General features: G+C 49.3%; 1 protein-coding gene across 9 annotated transcripts in view; it reads left to right on the forward strand.

Moving 5' to 3' along the window:
- Positions 1-18,752, forward strand: part of MYO9B (myosin IXB) — a 96,554-nt gene that overhangs the window by 28,645 nt on the left and 49,157 nt on the right. For all 9 annotated transcript variants that reach the window (XM_073219940.1, XM_073219943.1, XM_073219942.1 and 6 more), the window contains exon 3: positions 15,327-15,421. In XM_073219940.1, coding sequence (XP_073076041.1) covers positions 15,327-15,421 — 95 coding nt within the window. The remainder of the gene's footprint in view (positions 1-15,326; positions 15,422-18,752) is intronic.

Genomic DNA, 18,752 nt, shown 5'->3' on the forward strand with positions numbered 1-18,752 from the left:
TGTTTGGGCAGGCTTCCACACCCATTCTGGAGCTGCCCCACAAAGAAAAAGGAAACGCCAGGAGAGAGGCCACAGGCCTGTGCCCCGGGCTTCTGGTTGCTGAATAGAATGATGAGGGTGTCTTTGTTATGTTAATGAACTTAGAGCGCCTAAGGATGTGGGCTAGTTGCCAAGAGAATCTCTTTGTGATTGCATCCACCCAAATAAAAGGTGGCGGGTCACTTTGCCCCGATAGTGTGGATATCCAGTGGTCTTCCTGGGCTCAGGTCAGCACCAGCCACAACTCTCCCAGACCCAAAAGGAAGACAGAGTGACCCACCATGGCAGGCAGGCTGTGGTTTCTACTACCCCTAGTCAGGGCCGTACAAAGGAAAGAGGCCGTGATACACTACAGTGTGGACAGGCCTCGAAACCTGAGTGAGAGAAGCCAGACACAGAAGACCACATATTTTGTGGTCACACCTTATGAAATGTCCAGCACAGGCACATTCATAGACACAGAAAGCAGATCAGTGGTTGCCAGGGGCTGGGGGAGGGGGAAGAGGAGTGACTGCCCATGGGGTTGGGGTCTCTCTTTGGGGTGATGAGAATGTTCTGGAACTAGATAGAGGTGATGGTTGCACAACACAGTGAACATACCAGCTGCCAGTGAATTGTACATTAAAATGGTTAAAATGGTGAATTTTATGTAAATGAGCTTCAGCACAATTAAAATGGAAATGCAGCGTGCTCTTTGGCACAGCTGGAGCTGCCACGGCCCCTTCTCGGATTCCTTCCCCTAGCCCTTCATCTTGCTGCCATCCACACCTAGAGTGTTCCAATGAATGCAAGTCCCAGACCAGATCTCGGCAGGCATGCTTTATTAGCAGACAGGAGCCAGGCTGCCCCAGAGCTGTGGACCCTGGCCTCTTTGGTGGCCCCAGGCCCACCTCAGCTCCACCATCTCCTGGAGCCCCACACAAGCCCCTGATCCAGCAGTGCGACTGATTCAGGGTCAGACCTGAGCCCTGTCCCTAAGGAACGCCCCCAAACCCTTTGACAGGATTTCTGAAACAAGGACAGCAAGTGGCTCGGAAGTGTTTGATCCAACCCACTCCTCCACCCAGAGAACCCACTTAGAACACTTGTAGGGCTAATTGCTGAAATGTCAACATTGTTGAGTGGTGATCGAATTGGTCAGAGTGAGTTGGTAACAGCCGTTCCCAGGGTATGTGTATCCTGGACCAAGCTGTCTTTATGCAATAGCTCAGACCAGAGTTCTGCCAACTGCATCTTTCAAGGGCCAGAGAGCCATCATTTCCAGGTGTTAGGGCCACGCAGTGTCTGTCTCAAATACTTAATACTGCCCTCACAGAGCAAAAGCAGACACTGACAATACATAAATGAATGGTGGGGCTATGTGCCAGTAAAACTTTGTTTTAAAAAAGGGGTAGTGGGAAAGAAGCATCAGACAGACTCAGATTGAAATACATTCTACCAAATACCAGGCCCATCCTTCTCAAAGCTGTCAAGGTCTCAAAGACAAAGTCTAAGAAACCCGAGTGGGGACTTCCAAGAAGATGCAAGATCCTCAGTGGGATCCTGAAACAGAAAAAGGACATCAGGAAAAATGGAAAACATTCAAATAAAATGTGAACTTAGTTACTAATAATGTCTCAATCAATGTCGGTTTGTTAATTTATGGTTTGTGGCAGTTGTGCCACTGTAATGTTAACAATAGGGGAAACCAAGTGCAAGGTGCGCAGGAATTCACTGCAGTATTCTTTCAACTTTCCTGCTCTAAAAGTGTCAAGCCAAGGCCCAGGGGGTGTGACGTGGTTTGTGGACCCCCAACTTAGACAAGTTCCCACCCCCAGCGAGGCATTAAAAGCAAATCTCAGACAGGTAAGGTCATGGCAGACTGAACTTTGACACCATGTCCTTCCGCCCTCCCACTTCCCCATTTTGGTTAGGTAGGCCCATCACCCACAGCCTTTGGTGCGTTCCTCCATCCCCCCGCATGCTTGCTGTCGTCATATCCTGCTATTTCTTCCTCTGAAATGATTCCCACCACTGCCCGGGCTCCTGCCACAGTGGCCCCACTGGGGTGTGCAGGTGAAGACATCCAGCAGCTAGAGTGGTATCCAGAGCGTGGGCTCTCCAGCCTGGCCAATGTCAGGACACAGCACAGCCCCTTGCCAGGGCTTGGGGCAAGCCACTGAACTCAGTTTCCCAGACAAACCTTTGCTTCTCAGGGATGTAAGGATTCAAAGCTGGGAGAGGCTTTCTGCAGTGATTTCTTCTCCTGTGCCTGTTCTGGTGTCATCACAGGGACCTGGTTGTGGGGCAGGGGTTGGACCCGTCTGGAGTTGTAGTGTGGATGGGGAGTGGTCAGTCTTAGCATAGCCCTACACTATGAAAGCTTCTCATCTCTTGGGGCCAAGCGTTAGGAAAGCAGTCTGATTAAACTTAAGTATTCTGAACTCAAACCTTTGTTTCATCCCTCCCTTGACTATCCACACTTCTACTCCAAATGCTCAATAAAGAGGAAAGAGTGTAAGTTCACATCCTCTTGCTTTATTTCTCCAAGGATACTTCATTCTCCTAATAAACCCTAGAGCAATAGTTCTCACCCTTCCAGGAATTAGAAGAACCCCTTGGGCTCTGGTTTAAGAATTTATATCCTGGTTTTTCCAGAAATTCTGCAGGTCTAGGATGAGACCCAAGGCTCTGTATCTTTACAGCCTATATTTGGGTTTTCAACCTTTTCTCTGTCTCACCCCAACCCCCAGAGCTGCAAGGTAGTGGTGACTCAATGTGGGGTAAGGGTAGACAAATTTGGCAATTCTGATTCTCCTTCCCCTACTGCTCTAAGTAGAGGAACCCAGGATGACAGGTTTGCTCACCCCAGGTATGGAGGGTGGGCCCATGGGTACCCAAAAGGTAGCCCCCTCCCCAGGGATGTGAAGAGGGCTTTACTGCCTGCCAGAGGGTGGAGGAATACTCTACAGACCACAGACTCTCCCTCCAGCCCACCCCAGGGAGCTCATCTTTCCTCAAGCATGCAAATACTCTGGTGTTGGGTGCATAGAAAGTGCCAAAAGTCCTTGCTGTTCTCAGCAGCAGCAGCAGAGTCCTAGCAATTTAGGGATTGTGTAAGGAAGCAAACATCCCAAGATGAAACCTCCCATCATGAGCCTCCCACTTAACAGAATGAGCCCCCAACTCACACTCCCCTCTCAGCTCAGGCTAAGCATGGCTCCTTCCAGTCAGTGCACCAGCCCCAGTAGGTCCTCTCTCCCAAATGCATCCTACCACACAAACACAACACAAATCAGTTGCAAAGTGAGCTTGAGAAATATTGCAAAGGGTGCAGGGCTTCAGGAAGTCATCAAAAGCGACCCAGTCCTTCAGCCACACCCACAAATAGCAGGTAAGGGAGAGCTCGTGATGGAAGCCTGAGCTTCAGGAGGAACAAGTCCATTGCACTGCTCAGTTTAAGTGGGTGCAATCCACTTATTACAAAGAGAGGATTCTCAGCTTAGCTCACAAAGCAAAGATCAACTCCTTGCATTATGAATGAGACACACCTAGACCAAAGTGGTTCAGGAAGCTAAAAATAAAGGGACAGGCAATTATAGAAATTGGAAAAAGAAGAACAAATGAGGCCTAAGGTCAGCAGAAGGAGGGACATAATAAAGACCAGAGAAGAAATAAATAAAATTGAGAAGAATAAAACAATAGAAAAAAATCAATGAAACCAAGAGCTGGTTCTTTGAGAAAATAAACAAAATAGATAAGCCTCTAGCCAGACTTATTAAGAGAAAAAGAGTCAACACACAACAACAGAATCAGAAACGAGAAAGGAAAAATCACGATGGACCCCACAGAAATACAAAGAATTATTAGAGAATACTATGAAAACCTATATGCTAACAAGCTGGAAAACCTAGGAGAAATGGACAACTTCCTAGAAAAATACAACCTTCCAAGACTGACCCAGAAAGAAACAGAAAATCTAAACAGACCAATTACCAGCAACGAAATTGAATCAGTAATCAAAAAACTACCCAAGAACAAAACCCCCGGGCCAGATGGATTTACCTCGGAATTTTATCAGACATACAGAGAAAACATAATACCCATTCTCCTTAAAGTTTTCCAAAAAATAGAAGAGGAGGAAATACTCCCAAACTCATTCTATGAAGCCAACATCACCCATACCAAAACCAGGCAAAGACCCCACCAAAAAAGAAAACTACAGACCAATATCCCTGATGAACGTAAATGCAAAAATACTCAACAAAATATTAGCAAACTGAATTCAAAAATACATCAAAAGGATCATACAGCATGACCAAGTGGGATTCATCCCAGGGATGCAAGGATGGTACACGATTCGGAAATCCATCAACATCATCCACCACATCAACAAAAAGAAGGACAAAAACCACATGATCATCTCCATAGATGCTGAAAAAGCATTTGACAAAATTCAACATCCATTCATGATAAAAACTCTCAACAAAATGGGCATAGAGGGCAAGTACCTCAACATAATAAAGGCCATATATGATAAACCCACAGCCAACATCATACTGAACAGCGAGAGGGTGAAAGCTTTTTCCTCTGAGATCGGGAACAAGACAGGGATGCCCACTCTCCCCACTGTTATTCAACATAGTACTGGAGGTCCTAGCCACGGCAATTAGACAAAACAAAGAAATACAAGGAATCCAGACTGGTAAAGAAGAAGTCAAACTGTCACTATTTGAAGATGACATGATATTGTACATAAAAAACCCAAAAGACTCCACTCCAAAACTACTAGAACTAATATTAGAATTCAGCAAAGTTGCAGGATACAAAATTAACACACAGAAATCTGTGGCTTTCCTATACACTAATAATGAACTAATAGAAAGAGAAATCAGGAAAACAATTCCATTCACAATAGCATCAAAAAGAATAAAATACCTAGGAATAAACCTAACCAAGGAAGTGAAAGACCTACACCCTGAAAACTACAAGACACTCTTAAGAGAAATTAAAGAGGACACTAACAAATGGAAACTCATCTCATGCTCCTGGCTAGGAAGAATTAATATTGTCAAAATGGCCATCCTGCCCAAAGCAATATACTGATTCGATGCAATCCCTATCAAATAACCAACAACATTCTTCAATGAACTGGAACAAATAGTTCAAAAATTCATGTGGAACCACCAAAGACCCCGAATAGCCAAAGCAATCCTGAGAAGGAAGAATAAAGTAGGGGATCTCGCTCCCCAACTTTAAGGTCTACTACGAAGCCATAGTAATCAAGACAATTTGATACTGGCACAAGAACAGAGCCACAGACCACTGGAACAGAATAGAGACTCCAAACATTTACCCAAACATATATGTCCAATTAATATATGATAAAGGAGCCATGGACATACAATGGGGAAATGACAGTCTCTTCAACAGATGGTGCTGGCAAAACTGGACAGCTACATGTAAGAGAGTGAAACTGTATCACTGTCTAACCCCATACACAAAAGTAAATTTGAAATGGATCAAAGACTTGAATGTAAGTCATGAGACCATAAAACTCTTAGAAAAGAACATAGGCAAAAATCTCTTAGACATAAACATGAGTGACTTCTTCATGAACATATCTCCCTGGGCAAGGGAAACAAAAGCAAAAATGAACAAGTGGGACTATATCAAGCTGAAAAGCTTCTGTACAGCAAAGGACACCATCAATAGAACAAGAAGGTATCCTACAGTATGGGAGAATATATTCATAAATGACAGATCCGATAAAGGATTGACATCCAAAATATATAAAGAGCTCACACACCTCAACAAACAAAAAACAAATAATCCAATTAAAAAATGGGCAGAGGAGCTGAATAGACAGTTCTCTAAAGAAGAAATTCAGATGGCCAACAGACACATGAAAAGATGCTCCACATCGCTTGTCATCAGAGAAATGCAAATTAAAACCACAGTGAGATATCACCTCACACCAGTAAGGATCACCGTCATCGAAAAGACAAACACCAACAAATGTTGGCGAGGTTGTGGAGAAAGGGGAACCCTCCTACACTGCTGGTGGGAATGTAAATTAGTTCAACCATTGTGGAAAGCAGTATGGAGGTTCCTCAGAATGCTCAAAATAGAAATACCATTTGACCCAGGAATTCCACTTCTAGGAATTTACTCTAAGAATGCAGGAGTCCAGTTTCAAAAAGACAGATGCACCCCTATGTTTATCACTGCACTATTTACAATAGCCAAGATATGGAAGCAACCTAAGTGTCCATCAGTAGATGAATGGATAAAGAAGATGTGGTGCATATACACAATGGAATATTACTCAGCCATAAGAAAAAAACAGATCCTACCATTCGCAACAACATGGATGGAGCTAGAGGGTATTATGCTCAGTGAAATAAGCCAGGTGGAGAAAGACAAGTACCAAATGATTTCACTCATATGTGGAGTATAAGAACAAAGGAAAACTGAAGGAACAAAACAGCAGCAGAATCACAGAACCCAAGAAAGGACTAACAGTTACCAAAGGGAAAGGGATTGGGGAGGATGGGTGGGAAGGGAGGGATAAGGGTGGGGAAAAAGAAAGGGGGCATTACGATTAGCATGTATAGTGTGGTGGGGGCACGGGGAGGGCTGTGCAACACAGAGAAGACAAGTAGTGATTTTACAGCATCTTACTACGCAGATGGACAGTGACTGTGAACGGGTATGTGGGGGGGACTTGGTGAAGGGGGGAGCCTAGTAAACATAATGTTCTTCATGTAATTATAGATTAATGATACCAAAATAAAAAATAAATAAAAATAAAATAAAGGGACGGGCGCAGATGTAGTGGGCACATAGAAATAGGATAGAGCAGAGCTGCAATCCCAACGTGGAGAAGGTAGAGCTCAGATTTCCGAACATTCCATGTGACGAAGAAGATTCATCATTAGTGCCAAATGCCTCAGCTGGCACTTAAGGTATAATGGTCAATATCCGTGCACCAAACAACACAGCTGCTGCCTTTACAAAGTGGGAATCATAAAAGATACCAAGAGAAATAGATACAAACACAATAGCACATGGCTAGTTGAGTGGAGAGTGCATAAGCAAGGATATTTGAAACACCCAGACCTGTCTTTAGGCAAATTGCAAACCCTTCACTCTGATATGAGAATAAACCTTCTTAAGAATTCATGGAATGGTAGCAAAACTCATTCCTGTATCAGGTCACAGATAAAAGTATACAGTACTTTCAAAAGTAGAAATATTATAAGCAGCACTCTTAACAGTGCATTAAAACTGGAAATTAATCTTTTTAAAGACCCTTCTAAAATGGAAATTTTTTAAAAAAGAAAACTAACCCTCTATTGAACAACACTTGATTGAAGGGGGAATCTATAAACCAACAACTACAGGTTTTCTAAAAACCAGTGACCAAAACTATACATTATCAGAATCCATGGGACGCATTTAAGGCAGTCATGAGAGGACAATTCATAGTCATAAACACTTTATAAATACTTGCAAATGAAAGTAAGTATTAATTTTGCACATTAACTCGGAAATCTAAGTAAACCCCAGAGAGACTCATCTATGTCAAATGGATAAGATGAGCCCCCAGGGATCTTGATGAATTCCTCAAATTTTTGGTGCAATAAAAACTAAGCAAGACCCTCCCCATCAAAACTGGATCTTCTTTATTCTCTCTGACCTAGCACGTGGTTTCCTTACATCCTCAGCCAAAATTTTGTGAAACGAGGTAAAATAGCTTCTTCACATTCGGTTTTCTTTTTTTTTCTTTTTTTAAGATTCCCTACCCACACCCCCGCGCTGTTTGCCGTGAAACTTTGGCACTTGGCAGGGATTTGCCCCTTTCAAAGGGCCTCACTGTGGCCCTCCAGCCCTTACTGCATTTTCTGGGCTCTCTGAGTATCCATGGCCGTCAACTGGTGCCATTCTAGAGAAGAGTGACAGAACCTGTTACAGACTGGGGCACAGAGGCGGGATGACTGCCACATGTCTTTGTCGCTGGGCTCTCTGCATATTGCCTGCCCTTCACCCATCCATTCTTGCAGCGGCTGTCTGTCGAGGGCCTGCCCAGTGCACCCAGCCCCATGGGCAACAGGAAGAGGACAGAAGCCAGGTGAAAGCTGGGTGCTGGAAGGCCTCCACTTCCTCATCTTTGCTTTGGGGAGCCACGAGGTTAGGGGTCATTCCTCCACTTCCTGCCTGGCACTCAGAGGTCCACCAGGCCGCCTGCAGCTGCCACCTGAGTGGCTGGGCAGGATTGCCCTGCATGCCTCATTTCCCGGTCCACCACTGCCTCTCAAAACCATCGCCGCCGTGATTTTCCCAGAGTCGTGCTTGTCCCCACCTGGCATCTTCCCTCCCACCCCTGGTGTTCCGTCTGCCGGCTCCCTGGACAGCAGTTTCACAGAAAGCAAGTCAGCTGTGCTTTTCTCTTCTCCCATCTCCTGCTCCTCTGCTCCCAGTGCCCAGAGAGCAGGCTTCTCTCTTTCTTCTCACCCAGCCCCATAGGGCCTGTGAGCCCCGAGCCCATGCCAAATGGGCCCCCCTCTGTGCTTCCACATCCTGCTTCTTTGGGTTCCCACTGTGCCCTAGAGGGAGACAGCCAGCCTGGGCAACACAGGACAGGTCTCATGCTCAGCCACCACGTGTCTGTGTGTCAGAGCCTTCTCCCAGCCCCAGGGCTGCCCTGGCCCCCTTTGGGAGAAGGGGGCTGTAAGTCCTGGGAAAGGAAATCCCAGGGCAAAATATCTCTCAAAACTGAAATCAGTCAAAGGGAGAAATAAAGTTTAAAATCTGTTTATTGCTCACAAACTGCAGTCCCAGGCCATCTCTCTCTCCTGCCCCAGCAGCAGCAAAATCGGCCCTCCCCTCCCCTCCCCTCTCAGGTACAGATAAGCCCTCCTTTGCCCAGGTAATTACCCACTGATGCGGAGATGAACTTCTCCACCCCTGAGGAATGATGCAAAGCACTAAAGCCATACTTCTTTTCACCTCTGAATGCCTATTGATATGCAGATGTACTAAAGCCAGGCGAGATATTCTGGAAATATTACAATTTTACCCACAGGGGTGTTTAACTGAGAGCCCCTAGAACAGTGGCCAGGGCACTTTTCCTATAAAGAATCCCAGGGTTGGTATTTTCTGCTGGGCCTATCCCCATCAGGACCCCTCAACTCTGCAAGGAACAGCCCGAACACAGACACAGGACACACATACGCAGACGTGGCAGCACGCCAATACAACTTTACTCGCAGACACTGAAAGCTGAATTTTGTATCAGTTTCATGCTTTGTGAAATACTCTTCATTTTTCTTCTCAAGCATTTAAAAATGTCAAACCATCCTTAGCCTGCAGGTCATACAGAAACGGGTGGCTGGCCGTAGTGTGCTGAACCCAGTGGAGATCACCTTGCAGGCCTGCCCCCACCGCTGGGCATCAGAAGGGTGTCCTCCACGTGGCCAAGTTCGTACTTGCACAGACCATCTTTGACCACTGCACACTACAGGGGCAAAGTTGGCTCTTGAGGACAGGGCCTAAAATATTATCTGACCCTTGGCAGTACAAGTTTGCCAGTCCCTTATTCAATCTCATTTTATCCTCAAACCTGGGTAGGCAGGGGATTTTTTCCCTCGTTTCACAGGAGATGAATCTGAAACCCAGTGAACTATAATTTGCCCCAAGTGATGCAGCTAACGGTGGCCTTGGGCCTCCCCCACTTTCCCTGGAAGGACCCACTGGAATCCCCTGCAGACTCAGGCTTTTCTACTGGGCTCCTTGCCAGAAATAGCCCTCCACCTCACACAGGCCCTGGGGGGTTTCTCCGGCATTTCCACGCAGGAAAGCCCCCGGCTCCACTGGATGCTCCAGGTCTGTTTACTCAGACACAGCAGCAGACCCTGCAGGCTCCTCAGGACCTGGGCCACCAGGGCAGGACTCTGCCCGTGGAGTTTCTGGGCTCCATGCAGGCCCCGGGACCTGGCCTCCAGCCTCCTCCTACCAGGTCTGACTGGCGTCTGTGGCCCCGATGGGCACAGCCTGTCAGTAGGCGTGGGCCACGCACTGTTTCAGGCAGAAATGGAGAACACTTGGGAGCAAAGTAACTGGTTCCAAGCAGTGAGGGCAATGTGCCAGCACAGGCTTCTAGGTCTCCACCCCTACCTGCGACTGGAATGAGAAGGCTCCTGAAGGCCGACAAGGGGGAGACAGTGTTCCTCTTCCAGCCCATCTTCACGCTTCATTGTGGCCTAACAAATGCTGAATGATTTCTTTTACCAATAACAACCTCTCCCTGCAACACCAGTCACTCCTCCAACTCCACGTCCAGTCTTGACCAGACACGAGAGATCCAGGAGTCCTGCACAGCTCGTGGTCTTGGGGGGCCAGGGGCTTCACCCAGAGGTGGCATTGCAGAGAGAGGGCTGGCCCACCCTTCCTGGATGGTTGGTGACACCCAAGCCATGGCCAGGCAGAGGTGCAGGGTGTCCCCATCAGAGCCCCAACCAGAAAGGCGACTCTGAGGCCAGAACAGTGCCAGGCATTCAGCAGCCTATCAAGAAGTGGCTGTCAAGTGAGTGAACAAATGAGTAAGTGAATGAATGAATGAGACCACATGTGAAAAGCACCGCAAACACTTGAGAAGTGAGGTCCCCTTGGCTAGAAGATCAGATAAACAGGGCCAATCCTGCAACCAAGACAAAGCCACGGGAACAACTCAGAACTTACCTCTGAAAAATGACGGCTGCAGGTCAATCTGGGGGCAGTGGAGTTGCCCCACGTCCCACCACCGCAGCCTGGCTAGGATGGCCACCTTGCGTGGCAATACTGGGGGATTTCCCTCCAGGGGAACCCCATCTCAGGCTCACCTGTCAACACAGGAACAGGCAAGCACATTTGCCTTTGTGAGTCCATTCCACGGGCCTTTCAGGTTTTAAGATCTGAAAGCAAAATGCCATTTGCCTAATGTGATCTGTCTCAAAGCTTGTTTGGTGTTCTAGGGAGATGAGCTAGAGGACTCAGGAATCCACCTGCCTGGCTTGAGGCACCCCAAAAGGGCCCAGGCTGTGGGGACCAAGGGGTGGGCAGGCAGGGTGTGGGCTGGAAGTGGGGGTGCTGGGTTCAGGACTGCATCAGCTACCTGCCTGTTCATGGACTTTAGGGGGGCGGTGCTGGCTGACCTCTGCACCTAGGTTTCCTCATTTGAAATGGGGGCAGCATGTCTGTCCCTGAGAGCAGTGCAAGCAAAAGTAAGAGCCCCATGTCGCGCCTGGCTCAGTACTGGCAACTCACCATGGGATACTCCGTGACAAAGTCATTACCATTCTCCCTAAATCATTTACTGTGCATTCCAGCCGGGAGCAGAGACATCCGGTTCAGGAAGATAACGCACCTTCTAGAAATTCCTGGCTAAGTGAGAAGCTCAGCCTGATGTCCCCAATTTAAGAAGCCTTTTTGAATGTCCCAAAAGAACCTCAAAGACAAGGAGAGTTGGGAGGTGGTCAGAGGGCCCCCAGCCTCATCATCTCTGGCAGGGTGGGAGGTGGCCTGCTGGGCACACAGTGTTCCCCTGAGCCCAGGCCGGCTCTGTCCCTGTCCGGCAGGGCAGCGGGGAGGACGCTTCTGCTTCGTCAGTTTTACATAGAAACCACGACTACGGGGGTCTGAATTGTAGGGTCATATCTTTATAGTTTTTTTTCCCTTCTGCTGGGTAAACTTTTAATGTGAGTCTGTGTATTTTTTTCAAAGTGTATGATTATACTAGAAATGTGGACTTTATGTCATAAAAGGGAAAAAGTGTTTCCAAGCAAGCAGAGGCCTTTCTCACATAGCATCTTGCCAGCGCTATGGGTTTTGGGGCCTGGCGGGAACACAGGGTTAGCATACAGCCTTCCTAGCCAGTGCCAGGTTGCACTGCATCGTTGTGGCACCTGGGCCCCGCTTCCTCCCTCCAGTCAGCTCTGACCCCAAGTGGTACCAGAGCACACCAGCCACCCTTGTGCTCCGAGGCTGTAGCTGCCCTGGCTGCCAGGCCAGCATTTCCTCCTTCTCGTACATATAATAGCACCAACCGGATATTTTTAGATTGGCTTTGAAATGTCACAGTGTGCTAAGACCGCATACCAGACACGTGAGGTCACTGCGGCCACCCCACCCCCCCACAACCAGTCCAAAGCCAGGGCCCCACAGGGCCGCCAGACCCCCAAATCCTGCAGGGTTTGCCCCTTGTGGTCCCCATGGTGCTGGTCCCACTGTTGCCTTGGCAATCTCCAGGGAGACTTGTCCTGAGTTAAGAAGGGACCGCCTCTGGGGCAGACCTGCCCTGGGGAGCTTCAGGGCCCCCAGCACAGAGAGCTGCCCATGGAGGGGCCCACACTGGGCCTGGCATCACTCTGCCCTCTGCTCTCAGGAGTTCATTTTAGCTTCAAGTGGGGGGTGGGGTGAGGAGAGGCTGCGCTTAGCTCCAGGGCCTCCCCACAGGGTCTCATGATCATGGAAGGAAAGAAGGATCCAGAGGGCTCTCCCATCTGCTCTTCCCCAGAGCAGGTCCTCAAGAGTCCGTACGCTTCACTTTAGACAAAAAACACGGTTCTGAGGCTAAACTGGGAGGAAACTGGAGATTAGACCTGGAAGACAGTTTTCTTCCCCAAAGGACCCCTCAGCTACCCCAGTGTGTGTGCAACAGGAGAAAGGGCTCAGGGAGCCCCGTAAACCCTTTGGCTTTATTTGTATATAGCAGCACTTCTCAACCGGGGAGGTTCAGCCATCTCTGGGGACATTTTTGCTCGTCCCAGATGCTAAGGGCAGCTGGCAGGTGGCCAAGGGTGTCCATCAACACCCTGTAGCACGGAAGTCATGCTCCCGATGTCAGCAGTGCCAGAGCTGGGACCCCCACTCTGGGCTTTGTGGATGCTTGGGAGAGCACGTGGACCCAGACCGGGCCCCAGCTGATGGTTGCGCAGCTGCTGGCCAACAGCTGTCATGTGCATTAGGGTTCCCAATGGCTGGCAAGCCCCTGTTCGAATCCAACCCTCTGAAGACATTTTCTAGCCCCAGCAGGTAGACCGATGGACAGGTCCTGGGAGGCAGCTGCAGAGAGGAGGCCAGCAGGCTCCATGTCTGGTGCTTCCCTTGGAATGCCCCACCTTCACAAGGCCCTGTGGAGACATACCCCCAAAGCCCCCATCTGCCACCTCGCCCTGAGCAGAACCCCCTGTGCAATTTGGGGCCAGGTCGCCCCTCCAGGTCCCCTCCTTGGTCATCACGCTTGTTTGGTGACTCAGCAGTCGGCTCAGGTTCACAGGGAGGCCCTCCCCGGGCATCTGGAGCACCCGGGGGCAGTGGGGCAGGAAGCCACTTGTCCAGTGACCCAATCAGCCCGGACAGGCAGGAAGTTGCTCTTCCTGTGACCCCATCAGCCAGGCCCCCGACGTCCTGGTGGCAAGCTATGCTGAACAGATCTGGTCTCTGAGGAGGTGTCCCAGGCCTTCTACCAGCAGACACATTTTTATGGGGCTTCTGCCTTCAGGCTGTCACACCAGAAGCTCCAATCAGTGATCCCCCTGTGGAATGAGGCCCCCAGAAACCCCCAGCCTCTCTCAGGGTCAGCCTGTCTCACTGTTCCTGACTTCCCTGGAAGCCTGGCAGCCTCTCCCTACGCTGCCCTTATCACCCGCACCCCTCCTGACCTTGGCAGCAGCCTTGCTATCTTTGCCCTGCTGCCTACCCAGCATTCCCCACGGCTCAGCCTTCTCAAACTGGAACATCATCAGCCTGATACCCTGCTTCCTGCTCCCTCTGCCATGCTCTCTTTTCTGTGTGTGACTGGGGCATCCCCTCCCACCCTCATGTCACCGTGTCCCCTGCGCCTAGGGCCCCAGGGGCTGGATGGATGGCCTGCAGGCTTTGTGACCAGCTCTGCCCTTCTCCCCACATCTGTGCAGCCCCACCCCCGTGCTATCTGCTGGCCCCCTCTCCCTGAGACAGCGAACCCCCAGCCCCGGCACCTTCCCTACCCTTCCTGCAAGGCTCCATCACACCTTCTCTCCATCTGTTCACCCCTTGGGGGCAGTGTGCACCTCATGGGAAGGGGATACCCTGGAAACCTGACGGAGGGTGTTCTCTGTCTTAATCTGGGAGGTGGTCACATAGGACACCCCAGAGGGGGACCTCACTGAGTCGCAGGCTCTGTGCACTATACATACTTTCCTCTGTGGCTGGGGAATAAAGACCTGATTCATATCATGATGTAGAGGAACCCCAAAATGATCATGCTTAGTGAAGGAAGCAGACACAAAAGGTCACATATTCTATGAGTCTACTCTTATGAAATGTCCAGAACAGGCAAATCCATACAGACAGACAGCAGATCAGTGGGAGGAGTGATAAGGGAGTGCTTGCTAACTGGGACAGGGTCTCCTTTTAGGGTGATGGGAATGTTCTGGAACCAGACAGAGGTGATAGTTGCACAACATTGTGAATGCACAAAATGCCACTCCATTGTTTCCTTTTAAATGGTGATATTTCTGTTATGCCAGTTTTACCCCAACCAAAAAATGTTTGCTGTGAACCCACTTGTCATCCCATGGAATTGCAGGACCCCCCAGGGTGGGACCTGCCTCCACATCTGCCCCCCGACACCCAGCCTGGTGCCTTCCTGGAGTCTGGAGCCTGTGTCAGCCCTGGGCCCGGCAAACTCCTTCTGGAAAGGGCCAGACAGTAAATATTTTCAGCTTTGCAGGCCAGACGGTCTCTGTCACAGCTACTCTGCTGTTGCAGCAGAAAAACAGCCATGGATGATGCATGCCTGGCCGTGTACCAATAAAAATTAATTTCTGGAAACTGAAACGTGAATAGAATTTTCATATGTCGAAAATAGTACTCTTCTTTGGGTTGTATGGGTGGGTTTTGTTTTGGTTTGGTTTTTAACTATTTACAAATGTCAAAAGCACTGTAGGCTTGCAGGCAGTACTAAAACAAGCAGCAGGCCAGATTTAGGCCATGGGCCAGAATTTGCTATATGAATGATTATAACTGGAGAATTCCAATGGTTGGCATTTTTAATTTCCAAGACTTAAAACTTGAGCCCCTCCTGCATGGAGAAAAAGGAGTTAAGAATGTTGTGGTGGACCTGGGCTACACACTTTTGTCATTCCCAGTGCTCACACGGGCCGCTAAGTGACCTCCAGTGAGCAGGTGTCTGCGTCGCTCGGAGGGCGCGCCAAGGCCCCGGGCCAAGGCATGTAGAGGTTTCATCCTCATGATCTGAAAAACTGCTTTTGTTTTCCTCACAGGCTTTTGGGAATGCCAAAACAGCCCACAACAACAATTCCAGCCGATTTGGGAAATTCATCCAGGTCAACTACCTAGAGAGCGGCATCGTGAGAGGGTGAGTTGGTAGACACCCCTGTGTGCCACCAGCCATGGTCTGGAGTCCTGGGTGTCCTGCAAAGGGGGAGCCAGCCTGGAAGCTCAGTACTGAAATGAAAACATCTGTTAACTGTGCAGGGAAGCCAGTGTGATTTTATGCCATTGATGGGAAGGTCCGAGCAGTGGATCGACGTGGGACGTGTATGGACAGGGGGAATACCCCCATCCTTAGGGCGTGCAGCCTGGGCCCAGATGCCCACGAAGCACAATAAGCTAGAGGTGCTAGCATGATAGGGTTTGCCATGAACAGGCAAGGACATACCAGCTAGTCATGAGGTTTCTAATTCAGTGGATCTAGGAATGCCAGAGTCAGTGTGGACTCTGGCATTTGCCGAACATGTGCCCCTTTAGCCAGAAGGGGGCATGATGCTGGGTAGTGAGATAGTTGTCCAGGAAGTACTGAAGGGAGGGTCAGTTGGTGGGTGGGTAAGAGGGAGGGAGGAAAGGAAGGTAGATAGACTCAATGGATGGATAGATTAACGGGTGTGTGGATGGATTCATGGAAGGGTGGATGGATTTGTTTGTAGATGAGTAGATTTATGGGTATATGGATGGATTCATTGGTAGATGGGTAGATTCATGGGTGGATGGGTAGTAGACTGATGGATTCCTGGATAGATGGATGGACTAGGTAGGTGGTAACTGGATTGTGAAGTTGGTTGTCCAGTAGAAGTAAAACCAGACCAACATTTTGTGCCAAAAATGTGAGTTCCCCAGGTGGAGATGCAGTTACTTCAACTAAATGTGTAACATTGAAATTGTGTTCATCTGTACTCTGCACAATGGTTATGATTATGAGAGTGTCCAGCAGGTGCAGGTGAATTAATGTGATAAGGAATTACCTATTTGGTCACAGTATTTAAATCATAATGTCATTTCAGAATTCAGTTCTGTAGGATTTTTTTTTTTCCTCTGGAGGGTGTATGTCTAGGTAGTTTCAATTGGTTAAAAAAATAATAATTGTGATTTGATACTACATAGTGTTTGGGGTAATTTTTTAAATATCCAAAAATCTTATGAGCCAATAAAACTCAAAGTTAAAAAAATAAGTATTTGAGGGCAGTCTACTGCCTGGTTTCTCAAAGGAACCCTCCCTACCTCCACATTCTGGTAGGAGAGTCTGTGGTGGCCATGGATTGGAAAGGTTCCAGGTGATACTCAGAGCAGAAGGATGGGCACCCCTGAATGTTAGTCATGGGGAGGCCTGAGCAACAGGCTCTTGGAGGTTGAGAGAAGGTGCTGGCATTTGAGGGCAGGCAAAGTCTAAAGGTATGACCAGGGACTGGGGACTGATTCCAAAGTATATAGGATCTTCTGTCCATCTAAACCTGATTGACAGTCATTTCGACTGACGGTTCACAGTGAGGACATGAACAAGAATGTTATTTTCCCAAATCTTTCAGCGTCTGACTCCTTTCTACTTACCTGCTGCCCATACTCCAACAGGCATTGATGTAGGTAGGAGCCTCTTGGTAAATGCCGGGTCTGCCCTCAGCCCTCGTGAGCACTTAGAAGCTGGTGATTCCGTGCCCTCCGCCCCACTACTGGCCATCCAGTGGTCCCCACTCCTCCCGAGCACTGGCTGGGTAGCGCCACCCACCCACAGGATGTGCCCTGGTGAATCAGAGACACCTGGAGCAAAGCCCCCATCTGCACCACAGGCCTCTCCCTTTTCTCCATAAAAACCCTCATCCCCCTCCTTTTTTTTCTCCCATGGTTCCATATTCTGCCCAGTTGTGTCTGCCATGTCACAGAGCCTCTGACCAGCAAGAGATGCCCAGAGTATCCTGTTAGGCAGAGGACACAGAATTATACTATTTCTGCAGTTCGAGGGGCTCTCTTGGGAGAGCAGACACTAAGAGGCTCCCTCATATTTTCCTGGGTCCCAGGCTGGCTCTGCAGTCCACAGGCCAGACACCAGAACCTTTGCTCCCAGAGGCCACTGCCCCGAGTCGTCACCCAAGCTCTCCCCTCCACATGGCCCCTATTTGTTAACAAAAACCCCACAAACCAGGGAGCTTAAACAACAGAATTTACACTCTCGTAATTCTGGAGGCCAGAAGTCTGCAATCAAGGTATCAGCTTGGCTGTGCCCCCTTCTGGGGCTCTAGAGGAGGGTCCTTCTTAGCCTCTTCCAGCTTCTGGGGGCCCCAGGCATTTCTTGGCTTGTAGTCGCATTACCCCAAGCTCCGCTGCTGCTGTCACATGGCCTTCCCTAAGTCTTCCTGTGTTTTCCTCCTCCATCTTATAGGACATTTATCCTTGGGGTTCCGCTCTACCTAGATCATGAAGGATGATCCCATTGTCTAGATCCTTTGCTTAATTACATCTCCAAAGATCCTTTGCCAAATAAGGTCACAGGCTCCTGGTGGACACATCTTCTAGGGGCCACCGTTCAACCCAGTACACCAAGAAGGCTGGTCCCCAGCTAAGTGGTCCAGCCTGCCCGACCTGCCATAGCCTCCTGTCAAGCTCAGGGCCAGTGGCCCTGAGTGGCCGGGTCTCACCCACCAGCTCTGGAAAGTCATTATCCACAGCCTCGGGTTCAGGAAAAGTCCTGCCTTGGCCCGTGACCATGGTCTGTCCGTGCTTTGAGGAGGGAGGTCCAATTCCCGCCCAGGGAGCTGCCACAGCCAACTCACAAGAAGCAGGCTGGGACCCGGTTCTGCTTTTGGGCAGGTGACATTTCTCAGTGCGGCTTCCTGCCAAGGCCCAGGGTCAAGACAGCTCAAGCCTTCCTTTCCCCAATTTGCAAGGCCTCGGCTTCCTGTGGGTTCAAGGGCTCCTTGCTGGCGCATCCCTGGCCCCCTACGCACATCTATGGGGGTATACACACAAAAATGATTAGGAAAGGGAAGAGGCTGTCAGCGTCAAACGAGGGCTCTGTGCCCGTGAGGGACTGCTGTCCTCCCCCATACACAGCACAGGGAATTGGCCAAAAGTGGAGACAAACAGGAGTCTGATTCTAGAACCAGATGCAGCCTCCCTCTCCAGGAAAACAAACTGGTGATAACTAAAACAGTTACTAGACGGGGGAAGGAATAGAAGAAAATGGGTTTGAAAGAAAGGACACAGCCAAGCCCTTGGAAACCCACCCATGCATATTTTGTGTGCATTTGCCGCATGCAAGGCAGCAGACAGAAAACAGAGAGAGGCAGGCAGGCCCACAGGCCAGTGCTGCCCCTTGGTTCCGCCCCCCCCTACTGCCTCTCCTGTGAAACAGGATGGACGCGGATGAGGGTAGACCCACCCCCTCCCTCACTTGGCCTAAGGGGAACCCATGACAGACC

The sequence above is a fragment of the Manis javanica genome, chromosome 13 (assembly GCF_040802235.1).
Source record: "Manis javanica isolate MJ-LG chromosome 13, MJ_LKY, whole genome shotgun sequence".
Lineage (NCBI taxonomy): Eukaryota > Metazoa > Chordata > Mammalia > Pholidota > Manidae > Manis > Manis javanica.